Source organism: Puma concolor, chromosome B3, assembly GCF_028749965.1.
Source record: "Puma concolor isolate L17-30 chromosome B3, mPumCon1.1.hap2, whole genome shotgun sequence".
Lineage (NCBI taxonomy): Eukaryota > Metazoa > Chordata > Mammalia > Carnivora > Felidae > Puma > Puma concolor.
Window position 1 is genome coordinate 4,466,144 of NC_141672.1, and position 12,608 is coordinate 4,478,751.

A 12,608-nucleotide genomic window follows, 5' to 3' on the forward strand; every position below is an offset into this window, starting at 1 on the left:
GTAGTAAGGCTTATTATCCACATTGCTCCCTTTTCAGCTCAAGAGCAGCCAGCGAACGTGGCCTTGGGGGTCGGCCTGGATCGTGAGGGCTCAGCGCTGCCCCACACTCCGGTTTTTCAGGAGATGGCCCCGCTCTGGTCTCCAGCCTCAGGCAGTGCGCTCACTCTGGGCTGACTTACCCATCAGGGAACCCATTTTCAGCAAGGTCTCAACACGGCCTCATTACGTGGGTGCTGAACAGCTTCCTCAATGCTCTGCTCATCTACCTGGTGTTAGGAGTGGAACCTGGGGCTCCAGGAGGAAACCCCAAGGAAAGGGGCAGGGGACTAACCCCTTGCCATCACCGGTTACAAGGGGCCCTGAGATTTACAACGAGTTTGAGGCAGATTTCTAGAAGATGCGTTTTGGAGGCAGAGGTGAAGAGTCTGCCAAGGTGACGGCACCTGCCAGAGACGGACAGGTAACCTTAGGCTGACCTCTCAGCGTTACCGTGTATTCCCAATGCCCGCTCGAATTCATATCCTGATTCTGCACAGAGCTGGCGGGAGCACGCTGGGGTGTGCGTGCGCGTGAGACAGGCAAAGCCCGAGTGCCTCTATTAGACGCCGCTGGGACACAGACCCGCTGGGGAAAAGCAATTCCCTGTACGTGTCTGATTCCCGGGGCCGGTGGGGGGCTTCCCGCAGCTGAGACGCCCACCACCCCGCGGCTGTTCCTCCTCCCGCACCGCTGAGTGTTCACAAAGTGTTTCTTATTGGCTGTTCTTAGTTCAGGAATCCAGGAGATTTTCTTTGGGGTAACTAAACGAGGAGGCCGGCATTCACGAGAAACTTCATTTCGCAGCACCGTATGTAAGTCAGGTCGTTGGTGCACCTGGAACGGACACTGGGCTGCATGTCAATTACATGTCAATAAAACTGGAGAAAGACAGATGGGTCAGAAACCTGGTGTGATCGATTAGTCATCAGTTATATACGTCGTCCTGTAAAATAAACCACAAAGCTGAGTTCGGCTCCAGCTTGTATTTATGGAACTGTTTCTTTTTTTTTAAATTTTTTTTTTTTCAACGTTTATTTATTTTTGGGACAGAGAGAGACAGAGCATGAACGGGCGAGGGGCAGAGAGAGAGGGAGACACAGAATCGGAAACAGGCTCCAGGCTCTGAGCCATCAGCCCAGAGCCCGACGCGGGGCTCGAACTCACGGACTGCGAGATCGTGACCTGGCTGAAGTCGGACGCTTAACCGACTGCGCCACCCAGGCGCCCCTATGGAACTGTTTCTAAAAGCCCCACAGGGGTAAACTAAGCCACGTGTACCCCGAACTGGGGGTGATCAGAAGATGGGCACCTGGGTGGCTCAGTTGGTTAAGCGTCCGACCCCTGAGTTCGGCTCAGATCATGATCTCACTCACAGTCATGAGATCAAGCCCAGCATCGGGCTCCATGCTGAGCGTAGGACTCTTTCTCTTCCTCTCTCTGCCCCTCCCCTGCTCACACACACTCTCAAAAAAAAAAAAAAAAAAAAAGATTCTTCCCTCCACTACTGAAAAGTGCTGTGGAATTTACAGAAAACTTCTGTAAAAAGCAAAAAGACGCAAGAGTGAGCCAGAGTGGGGAAACGCTCAGCTATGAACAATCTGGAGAGCAACTCTCCCCCTTCGATTTCCTTCCCTAAAAGAGTTAATCTTAGTGGATTTCAAACTTTTTGATGGTGGAATCCATTCTCCACCCCCCCCCCCAATGAAATCTTACATAAAACCACAAATATTAAAGAGCTGATGTTTTGATAGATTTACGGGTTCATATAGTAACATCATAAAGTTGATGAGGACAGAAGCTAATGAGTTGGGGGGAGGGACCCCGAAGGGCTGACAGTTGGTATGACACGTTTGAGTTTTAAGTAGTTCAAATATTGCAAACTTTAGATCTATGTAAAAACAGTGGCCTCTGGAGTGTGTATGTGAAGGGGCCATCGGGCTGGATGGTTTCCGGGTCCCTCCAGTTCCAGAAGGTGAAGTCACAGTCAGGCAGTGGCCCTCTTGTGTTCACCTGTAGGACTCAGGCATTCCTCAGGGGAGGCGACGGACCCCGGGGCCACACTGCGTGGGCTGGAACCCAGCTCCACTGAGTACTCATGTGACCTTGGGCAGGTGACCTGACCTCTGCGAGCCCGTGTCCTCACCGGTCAGCGAGGATGAACACGGGCAGATACTTTGCCGGGTCATGAGAAGTTAAGTAAAGGAACACAGCGTCGGGCAGCCCCCGACAGCACGAAGGTTCTGGTTCTCGGGGAAGGAGACACAGCCGGGGCCCCTGCTGGCGTGCGAGAAGGGCGGCACGAAGCTGGACTCGGACCAGGGCAAGCATCCATTTACTGGGTTCTCCCAGGGGCTCCTGCGCCCCAGGGTGCTACCCTTGGCTTCCCCCGGTCCACCACCTGGTCCCAGGGCCCAGCGAGCTCCTTGCTGCGCCACGTTTAAGGTGTCCTCTGACCAGCGTACCCGCCCGGGGTGAAGTGGGGTACGCGCGGTTCCCCAAACTTCCCCATGGAGTTACCATGTGCAAGGACCATGCGCCGCGGGGGGCTGGGCCCCTCCAATACACCCCCGGGCCCAGGGCGACACCTCCTGGGCTTTTACTGGTGAGGGTGTCACAAGACTTGGGACAGAGAGAGGGAACTAGTGAGCCCCACCCGCCGGCTGGAATGTCACCAAGCACAGCCAAGGGCATGGGGGGTTCGTGGCAACGACTTGAGGAAGTGACTCGACTCTGCGTCTTTGGTTGACTTTTCATCAACAGCATTGGCGGGATCGGTGAAGATCCCCGTGAAGAAGGGGGGGGGGACCCCAAATTCAGATTCTCAGCGGTTCTGTTTGCAAGACATTAATTTCTTTTTTCCAGAATCCTTTTAAACATCACGATTCGGGCTCAAATGATTCCATTTCTAGAAACCGTGCTCTGACTCACACGTGCCTACTCAGGAGAGCTGGTGGAGAAAGGCAACCGTTGCTTTCTCCCCTAGGGAAGTGAAGGATGAGCCCACGGGACGAGCCCAGGAGGGCCCAGCACACGCCCGGCTGGAGTGAGGGACTCCGTCCACACTGCCCATCCCCCGGCCGGTGTCCCAGGCATGGCTGCCTAGGCCGGAGGGAAACTCGATAGTGACCAGGACCGGCTGGCCCGACACCGTGGCTAAATTTAGTTTCATGATGAGCAGTAAAATTCACATGTTCTTTATTTAGTCCATATAATACACCATTTTTAGAGTTTTTTAAAATTAGATAAAAGAGCATATTAAATGGCGAGTGTATGAAGTTTCCTCTTCATAAACAATGTCGAAACAAAAAGTTCTGGATTACAAAATGTTAAAAAATATGTAGGTACTTAACATTTCACTAAAGCGTAAAGTTACAGATATCTTCTAAAGAAAAATAATTGTGCCACTTACCTATTTTTGCTGTTTCTATGAACTTTTTTTTATTCTGTACATAGGACATTTTGTACAAAATATGAAGTCTACATTTTTATTACTTATTACCATAAAACAAAGATACAATGTATGTACAATATTAAAAGGAAGCCATACTAAAGCCACACTAAAAAGACACTCGGAATAGTGACATTTCTGATGTACAGATACAGTCTGGAAACAGTGAAGATGCCGAATGCAGGACTTTATGAAGAAAAACAGTCACCGGTTTGTTCTCAATGTCGTACTTTTGAAATCAGTTTGGTGCAGGATAAACGGTGTATCTATATAATATAATAAATGGTGTATCTTATATAAGTCGAACAATTAGCACAGGGAATCTGAGTACTAACTAGGAAAACTTTAATAGGCCAAAATATGAAATAATACTCTCGTCAAAGAAAATTAGTTTCTCTCAAACTTTTTTTTCCCCCCCTTTTTGGTGAATGTTTGTCTTCAATAAAGAGCAGAGATAAAAGCTCGACAGAAAAGGTGTTTTTACAGGCTGAGCTTTATACAGTCACCCAGACAAGGATATTTCGCTTTTTACCGAGGGCAGAGGGGGGGGCCTTCCCAGGACCCTCTCTCTCGACACATACTGAACATCCAAAATCAAGGATATCTGAGGATCTATCAGCTAAAGACGGAAGTTCAAACAATGGTATATCAAAATACATAAGACGCTGCTTTATACAATAAAAAGCACCCTTTTTCCCTCAAAAGGAGAAGGCATCTAAACTTTTTGTTTTTAAAGGATACATTTCATAATGGTACAATTGATAGGTACTTGTCAAGTTTCTCAGGAAGCATTTCTTCTCCCAAGGTGGCCCTTCCTGCTTCCAGCTGGGGCAGTTTTTTTCAGTGAGCCCTTGCTCCGAACACGGGGCCCACCCCGCCACCCCCCTCTGCAACCTTCCTCCGGGACACGGGGACACAGACGTTGCGGACGGAGGGACGGAGGCGACCCCGGGAGCAGCAGGCGTCACAGCTGCCCGGGGCCCATGTCCGCTTCCCACAACGTGTCAGCGGACACCCACGACCTCGAGTCAGAACAGACAGCCTGAGAGAAGCCACATCTTATCTTCTGTGCATCAGCGACATTTAACACGGACTTGTATCATCTTATGCCACAGACCAAGGAAACTGAATCACTTGCTCGGGATAGCAGTACACATCTCAAATAGCTTTCAAGCAGGATAAGGAAGTCAAAATACTGGCCACCCTGAGAGAAATACGGAGCAGACGCACCCCGGGTGAAGGGTTTTTCTCCTCGTGCGGTTCCATTCAAACAGAAAGCTCAGAACATGCAGGGAAATCTGCGGATCTATAGCAGCATTTGAAGACCCATGGAAACTCAGACAGTGTCTTTTCCTGATGAGGTGTTTATACCGCGTGCTCTGGTCGGCTGGGAGGGACTCACCGCAGCCCTGGCGGCTGCCCGTCCGAGCCCTCGGGCCCGCGTCCGGCACCCAGCGGATGTCAGGGCAGCGCCCGGCACGGACGGTGGCGTTTGGTGGCATTTTTGTTACTTTATGCCCAGAGGCGGGGGCCGGACTGGCCGAGCTCGAGAGGGTCTCGTTCTAACTTTCTACAAAATGTATCATATCAATTCTTAGAGATGAGAATTTTATTCATTCAAGAGCCTCGTTAAAGGGCAACCGTGTGTCAGTAGAGACAAAAAAAATGCAAAGAAAAAAGAAAAAAGGGGACACATCGTTTTAAAATTCCAATTCCGGTCAAGGTGGATGGAGAAAGGCGTTTTCTAAAAACACGTTTCTCCTACGAGCTCACTCGTGGAGTCCCTGGTGCTGGGCCGCGGGCTTGGAAGTATGGCTTTAGCTGTACACGAGAGTAACACGGCACACGGGTCATCAGGCAAAGTAAAGAAACACCTCAGGAAAACACAGTGGCCGAGGATTGTCATGTCACTTTTCCCAGTAAGTTGTGTTAGAATGATGACAGCAAAGGACCACTTCAACGAGATGAAAAGGGAAAAAAAAGAGAGAGAGCAAGGAGAGAAAACGACTGACTACTGGCGCAACAGTCACGTGGAAACAATCGAAGAGGTTGTAGAGTCTTCAAGAATACGCGACGCGTTTCTGTTTCAAGTGTTCCTCTGATCTGAAGCACATCGACACGACCACAGAACCACTTATGGTAAACGATCGCGGATTCCGTCTGGGCCGAACGTGAAGATGTCTAGGGTGCTCTCCTTAGCTCTGATTTGGGGAAGCCGTCTTACGGGGGCCGTGCGGGGGCCGAGACGACGCGCCGGGGACGCGGCTGGTGGCCCTCGGGCTCCACGGACACATCGGGGAAGCCACCATTGTTTGAACTCCTAATCTCGAGCTGAGGCAGAGTGTGTCGCTGCCTACAGAACGGGGTGGAAGAAAAGCTCGGACTCTGAGTGTAACTGATTTGTATGGCACACAAGGGATGTATTTTCTACAGACTCCAGGAGAGAGCAGGTGTCCCCAGCCCGACGCGGTCCTCCGGGGGACTAGCGCCCGTCCTGGGAGACCAGCTGGTCAGCTCTGCAGTGAGCCTCCAAGGCGTTCTTGGTGTGGAGGTCCTGAGGCAGCTCAGACTTGCGGCGCACGAGGGGCCGGTCCTTCTTCAGATCTTTCTGGGCCTGGAATCAAAAATGCAGGGACGTTGGCGACCAACGAGGCCACGCAGGGGTCAGAGGGCAGCCGTGGGCCGGGAGCCCAGCACGCACGCTCCAGGGCTGCCCTGAGAACTCTGCGGCGCGGGCCTCACCCCCCACGGCCTGGGCCGTTGGAGACGACCTAACCACCAGGGTGATGGGCTGGCAATCCGGTCTAAAAAGTGTGGCTCTGCACCCAGCACTCCACACCCCTGTCTTGCAAATCCACTGGTTTCAGCAAATCTCATCGCTATCAAAACCCTCCTACTTCATCAAAGAGGACGAAAGGCATTTTTATGCCGATGCCCGCTACCGAAGCCATTCAGAAAGTGGAAATTTCCTTTGGAGGTGGATAAAACGAATGGAAGGGAAACACATTAACGCTGGATTTGGAGTCGAGCAAAGGTCTCAAACTTCTGTCAAATTTGGAAAAAGGTCTTCAAGGGAAGAGGTGCTAAATGGGTCGCTTGTGGGGACAAGCCCTCTAGGACTTAGAAAAACAGTATTTTAATTATTCACGTAAAATTTCCCAATATTAAGAATCAGAAATAAAAGACCCCCTTCTCCACCTCGTCCTCTTCCTCAAGTTCAGTTTTTAGGTTTTACTTAATCGTATTTATTTATTTCTTTTAACGCTTATTTATTTTTGAAAGAGAGAGACAGAGCATGAGCGGGGGAGGAGCAGAGAGAGAGGGAGACACAGAATCCGAAGCAGGCTCCCGGCTCCGAGCTGTCAGCCCAGAGCCCGACGCGGGGCTCGAACCCATGAACCATGAGATTATGGCCTGAGCCAAAGTCGGAGGCTTAACTGACTGAGCCCCCCAGGCGCCCCTTCACTTAAACATTTTTAAAAAAAGATTCCTGTTTTTCCACGAGGCTTTAGAGCATCGTGAATCTGCAAAGAAAGCGGGGTGGGGGGCCTGATCTGGGCAGTTTGCACCAAAAGCGCCCACATTTCCATGAATAACAATTCCACAAATCACTCAGTTTTGAGGCAGAGCTACCGCATTAATGCCAGTACTTCTGAAACGAAACGAGCCATCTAAGTCATCTCAACGCCATATATCCACCAGAAGACTGCCAATTAGTTGCACACTTTAACCAGAACCAAGCCTTTCTGCTTCGCGTCTCCATCAAAAAGAAGACAGAGTTTAAAGAGAACACATTCTCTTTGTGGTAGAGAACTAACGCCTTATCGGAGAAAATTCGAGGGAAGTCAGTCGTCTGACAGGAAGGACATAACCACAGCCTCTCACAGTTCCTGGATGTGTACCCTCAGCAGACAGAAAGCAGACTTTTCCTGGCTTTTTTTTTTTTAATTTTTTTTTCAACGTTTTTTATTTATTTTTGGGACAGAGAGAGACAGAGCATGAACGGGGGAGGGGCAGAGAGAGAGGGAGACACAGAATCGGAAACAGGCTCCAGGCTCTGAGCCATCAGCCCAGAGCCCGACGCGGGGCTCGAACTCACGGACCGCGAGATCATGACCTGGCTGAAGTCGGTCGCTTAACCGACTGCGCCACCTAGGCGCCCCCTTTTCCTGGCTTTTAAGAACAATTCCAGAGCCTGCAGAAAAGTCATACGTGAAAAGTTCCCATCTTTTGCAGAGCTAACATTTCCTGGGGAGATTTTCTGCAAATGTATCTACGGAAACGGCAACAACGTCAGGGTTCGGAAGGAACGTTGTGCGACATGTTAGGAATATTTCTAGAAATGTTACTTGGAAATTAACACTCGGTGATGGTAAAGGTGGGGATTTGGAGTTTCCCCCCTGAAAACTAGCCAGAGATGGTTTCTGGAGAGCCGCCCGCGTCAGGAGGCCGTGAGGGCACGTGCCCCGAGGACTGTCAGTCACGGTGCCGACGCACGTTTGCTTTTGGCCCACAAGACGCTCAAGAGGGAAAATTCTACCCTGGATTTTGTGTCCCTTCCACGTGCAGCTGTAAAATAAAGCCTAAGCGAGGCCAAACGAAACCAACACTTTGGCGTCCTGGAAATATTTGATCACTGCCGACACAGGCCTTCATTCCAGAGAAGCAACTTTTCGACAGAAAAAGCCAACAGTGAAAACCTCGGAACTGGAACCAGTGCAGGCAAGCGGAGAGAACAAACATGAGCCCCGAGCACCCGAAGGGTCGGCAAGGGTGCCGGGCCCGTCTGGGCCTTTCTGCGTGGGCATCTTAGCCTGGCGGGTAGGGCAGAGCGTGATTTTCACGAACCACGAGAGGGAAAAGACCAGAAGAAGCACGGCAGGCAGGGAAGGAGGAGGGAGCACGAGCAGAGGGGATGGCGGGGTGGGGGTGGGGGGGGGGACGGAAGGGCTGGAGGCCGGGCCTCTGTCGGCTGCGCGTCCGCAGGTCTGAAAGGCCAAGTTCATACAGTTAAGTGGTAGCAGAAGAGCAGGCCTCGCGGACACATGATGGTGCGCGTTTTTACTGCGCCACTGAGGACACAACCAGTCAGGGCTTCTCGAGGGACCCCCTCGGTCCTTCCCACCACAAGCTGGAACGACAGGGGGAAGCGGGAAAATACTTCATGTCCGACGTCAGTTTGTCAGGGCTTCGCCCGAGGACACGAGCCTTAAACACACTCTACGTGTTAAGTTGTACCTTCGCTTCCCACCTTTCGTCTGTCTACACCTTCTTTATTTCCATGGTTGACACTGCTTTTCTCCCAACTGACTGTTAACAATGAGAATTGTAAACATTTTAAACATCTCTGGTAGAAATGTCATAAACACGCAATTTACTATTTTTCTTCGGATGTTCTATGTAGGGTTATACAAGTTTCTCAAAAACAAAACAAATCATGGTTCTCACAGGTCAACATATAATTTGAATTTCTCTAGAAAATTCCAACCAACCACCGCCCCCCCCCCCCCCCGGAGGATTTCCTCCCCTCCCCTGGCACAGTTCTGCCATCCACCTCCTATGCCTCCCGTTCTGGCTGACGTTCAAATCGTTTTAAGTAAGTGTGGACTTATTTTGCAAAAAATAAAATTAGCCAAAAACAAAATTAGAAGTGCACTGGAAATATTCAAATTTTAATTTTCAGCTGTTATTCGCTCTCCAAATTGTGCACATAACTTTCCTGCATCTAGGTATCTTCTCCTTGCTTTAACAGCAGAGTTTTTGAGAGTTTCAGGAATATGACTCCAACATTTTTCAAATTCGTAAGAGTCTATCGTATCAAATATTATACCTAAGAGCCTGCACTATAAATAGATTCATCTAGATAGTTTGAGATTGGGGGAGGGGTGGATTCCACTGAACTGCTGAAATCGATAAGAAGTCTTCAAATTGGGTGGTATTAATCTTCCAGTTTTATTCTTTTTCAAAGTTGTTTTGGCTATTCTGGGTCCTCTGTGTTTCCATATGAATTTTGGAATCCGCAGGTCATTAAAAAAAACAAAAAGTGTGCTGGGAGTCTGACTGAGATCACGTTAATTTGGGGAGAAGTGGTATTTTAATGGCATCCACTCTTCTGACCCAGGAACGTGATCACAGAAATCTAAGAGGCAGGAGCAGGCAAATAATTTTTGTAGAACTGTCGAATACATAGAAAAACTTATTTCATCTCATTTCAAGAGTCAGGATACAAGAGTTCTCTAGGAAACTCAGCACTAAGTGGGTAGGTGATCTGACAGCGATCCCTTCACGTTATGTGGAAGGTGCTCCCCTGGGAAGGAGCTGTGCCCTGTGCTAGGGAAAGGGGGGTGCGTCCACCATGTGGAAGGTGTTCTCGGGACTGGCGGGCCCACAAATACTAGGGTCAACTCTAAGAGGCAGTTTTTCACTCAACATTAGAATGCTCTTTTGGTTTGCATTCTTGAACAAATACTTGATCCCTTAGAGTCACCTTAAATCATAAATAGGACCATAACGTACACCTCCATTACATTCTGGACACAGGTCATTCTCTCCCTGGACCAAAGGGTGTACCAAAAAAAAAAAAAAAAACAAAAAAAAAAAAACAAAAAAACACAAAAAAACCCTCCAAAACAGAAAACTGAACAAACCCAAAAGCCTCCAAAGCCAAACTATTTAATGCACAATTTCCTTTCGGCCAATTTCCTTTCCAACTCCGCATGGTCTACGCGACTTAAAAACGAATGTGGTCACAAATTCTTGGGCAACGTCCTGGTAGGAGGGACACTGATCTGATTTTCTCTGAGTCTGTAAGTGATGGGCAAGCTCTCACGGCTTTAGCATACTGTGAGCCGTAAAACCAAAACGGTAGTTTAAAAAATGACCCTGTCCTGGTTAAAAAAAAAAAAAAAAAAAAAATGAAGCAGGAAAATTAACACCCCCAGAGCCAGTACAGAGAAAAATGTAATTTTTTTCTTCACTTTGTTCATTGCTAAGAATATTAATTGTAAGGAAATTATGGAATCTACCTGGATTACATTTACTAGGAGTGTTCTGCGTTTCTCCTCTGTATTTTCAGGGTTTGATCTTCAGCGAAGGCTAGGGGCTGGCTGGGCAGGAAGCGGCATGGACTTGGTCAGTGGGGTCGCCCTCTTTGGGCAGCTCTATGGAAAAAGGAGTCTGGACCAGTGCTGCCCAATGGAAAAATAACGTGTTCCAAGTATGGAACTCCAAGTTTTCTAGTAGCCACATTAAAAAAGTAAAGGGCAATAGATGAAATTAATTTTAAAAGTATTTTTTATTCGGCCCGACATAGCCCAAATGCTATTATCATCGCAACAACGGAAAATTACGAATGAGCAGTTTTTGCGTTCTTTTCTTCATACCGAGCCTGGGAGCTCCTGTGCTGTCGGCTGACAGCACAACAGCTCGGCGCAGGTGGCCACGCTTCGAGGGCTCGGCAACCCCGCGCAGCCTGGTCGGCGGAGGTCCCGTGCTCTTGCTAACGCCTGACCCCATCCGAGCAGGTGGGGAGTGGAATCTTACTAGCACCCTCTCTGCTTCAGTGGGTTCCAAGCACTGACGACGCTGCATCCACCTCTATCTGGTGCACAACACGGTCTGGCCCGCGTGACCTTTCAGGCTTCGGCATCGTAGTGCTGGGTGGCACCAGGACTTGTGGAGCTGGCCCCCGGGGATTCAAGTTGCAGAGTCAGCGAGGCCCACGCGCCCCGATCCAGGCAGGACTGTGCTGGGTCCCAGGAAGTGAAGACAGGTAGGCACGTTCAGAGAAACTCAGCAGGCGACAGGCTCCTCACGCAGGCAGGGACTTGGCACATGACCCTCTTCGGAGCCCACACGGTACATCTTCCCGGTTTAGTAAGAAACGTCTGTCTCTGGATCGGTGGTGATCTGAACACGTATTTCTACCACCGTGGAAACAAACCACCTGAGCACAGGCGTGGCGTGAGGTGGTCCTGACAACGATCCTGGCCTGCAGGCGTCCCTGGCTCCTGAGCGCCCCGAGAGGCAGCGCGAAGGGGAGGAGAATGAGGCTCTCTGCCCAGTGTCCTGGGGCCGTGGGGGCGTGGCAGGGGACGCCCCGGCGCCACAGCACGTGGGACAGTGCAGAGGGAAGAGCGTGGAGAGACACCACTGCCAAAGGTCTGATTTTCGCCCAGGTTGACATCTGAAGGACAGTTAAGGGCTGAGATCATTACTGTTAACATAAACGAGGCAAATAATCAAAACTCTCAAAGATTCCGCCCAGTACTTTGGTCGTTAGGACGTATGGAGCAGCGACTGTCTCTGAGCTTCCCGACACGGAGTCTCTGGCTGGGCTCACACCGAAGGCGCTGGCCTGGATCCCGTCACCTCCTACAAGTGTTTCTTAAACAAACTAGCGCGGGCGCACCCCAGCTCAGCTCTGCGCGTTGTTACCTGGCGGGCCTGTCCACTCACTGTCTCTCTCAGCGTCTGCACATCTTCAGACAGAGGCCTGTCCGTCCCCATTGCCACCGGGAGGCTCACGGTGTTCGCTTCACCACACACCGCATGCTGCAACGCAAAGCTGGGAGCCCCTCTCTGTTCGCGCTCAGGCTCCAGACGCCAAGGGCCTCATCCTGGCAGGGGGCACGTCTCCCCGCCGGCGCCCTCCCTGGGGTCCCCCTCCGGCCCGCACCTGCGGGGCCTCACAAACCAGAGCCCTTTCATTCTCCTCGGCCTGCGGGGCACCGGGCAAGGAGCACGACGCAGGCTGCAGCCTCCCTTCCAGAGCCTTCCCTGGTCCCCGGGCGGGAGTCCACGTGCCCGCCTGGACCGCTCCATGCCGACAGCCCCCGCTCACCACCCCGGCTGCACGCACCTGCCGGCCTCACCCCTTCACCCCACGCTCTAACTCACTGGAACCGCCTTATCAGCCCCACCCCTGTGTCCACACCCTTGGCATCTCTGCTCTCTAGCCGGAACTCTGCCAGCCGGCTGGGACGGCTGGGTTGCATGCTGCGAACCCGGGGCCGGGCACGGAGGGAAGGGCTGGTGTGCCTTCGGGTCCGGACAGCCCTGGGACCCACCGTCCTTGGGCTCTGGGAGCCGCAGACGCGTTTCTGGCCACGGGCGTCTCTGT

The 12,608-nt window shown here is 51.0% G+C and overlaps 1 protein-coding gene across 4 annotated transcripts in view; it reads right to left on the reverse strand.

Annotated features, from left to right (window-relative positions):
- Positions 1–3,217: 3,217 nt before the first annotated feature.
- PPP2R5C (protein phosphatase 2 regulatory subunit B'gamma) overlaps positions 3,218–12,608 on the reverse strand; it is a 130,416-nt gene continuing 121,025 nt past the window's right edge. For 3 of the 4 annotated variants that reach the window (XM_086708787.1, XM_086708785.1, XM_086708786.1), the window contains one exon: positions 3,218–6,101. In XM_086708787.1, coding sequence (XP_086564913.1) covers positions 5,970–6,101 — 132 coding nt within the window. In that variant the 3' untranslated portion in view covers positions 3,218–5,969. Of the gene's footprint in view, positions 6,102–11,923; positions 12,041–12,608 lie in introns of all 4 variants that reach the window. The other variant, XM_086708789.1, reaches the window with a different exon arrangement.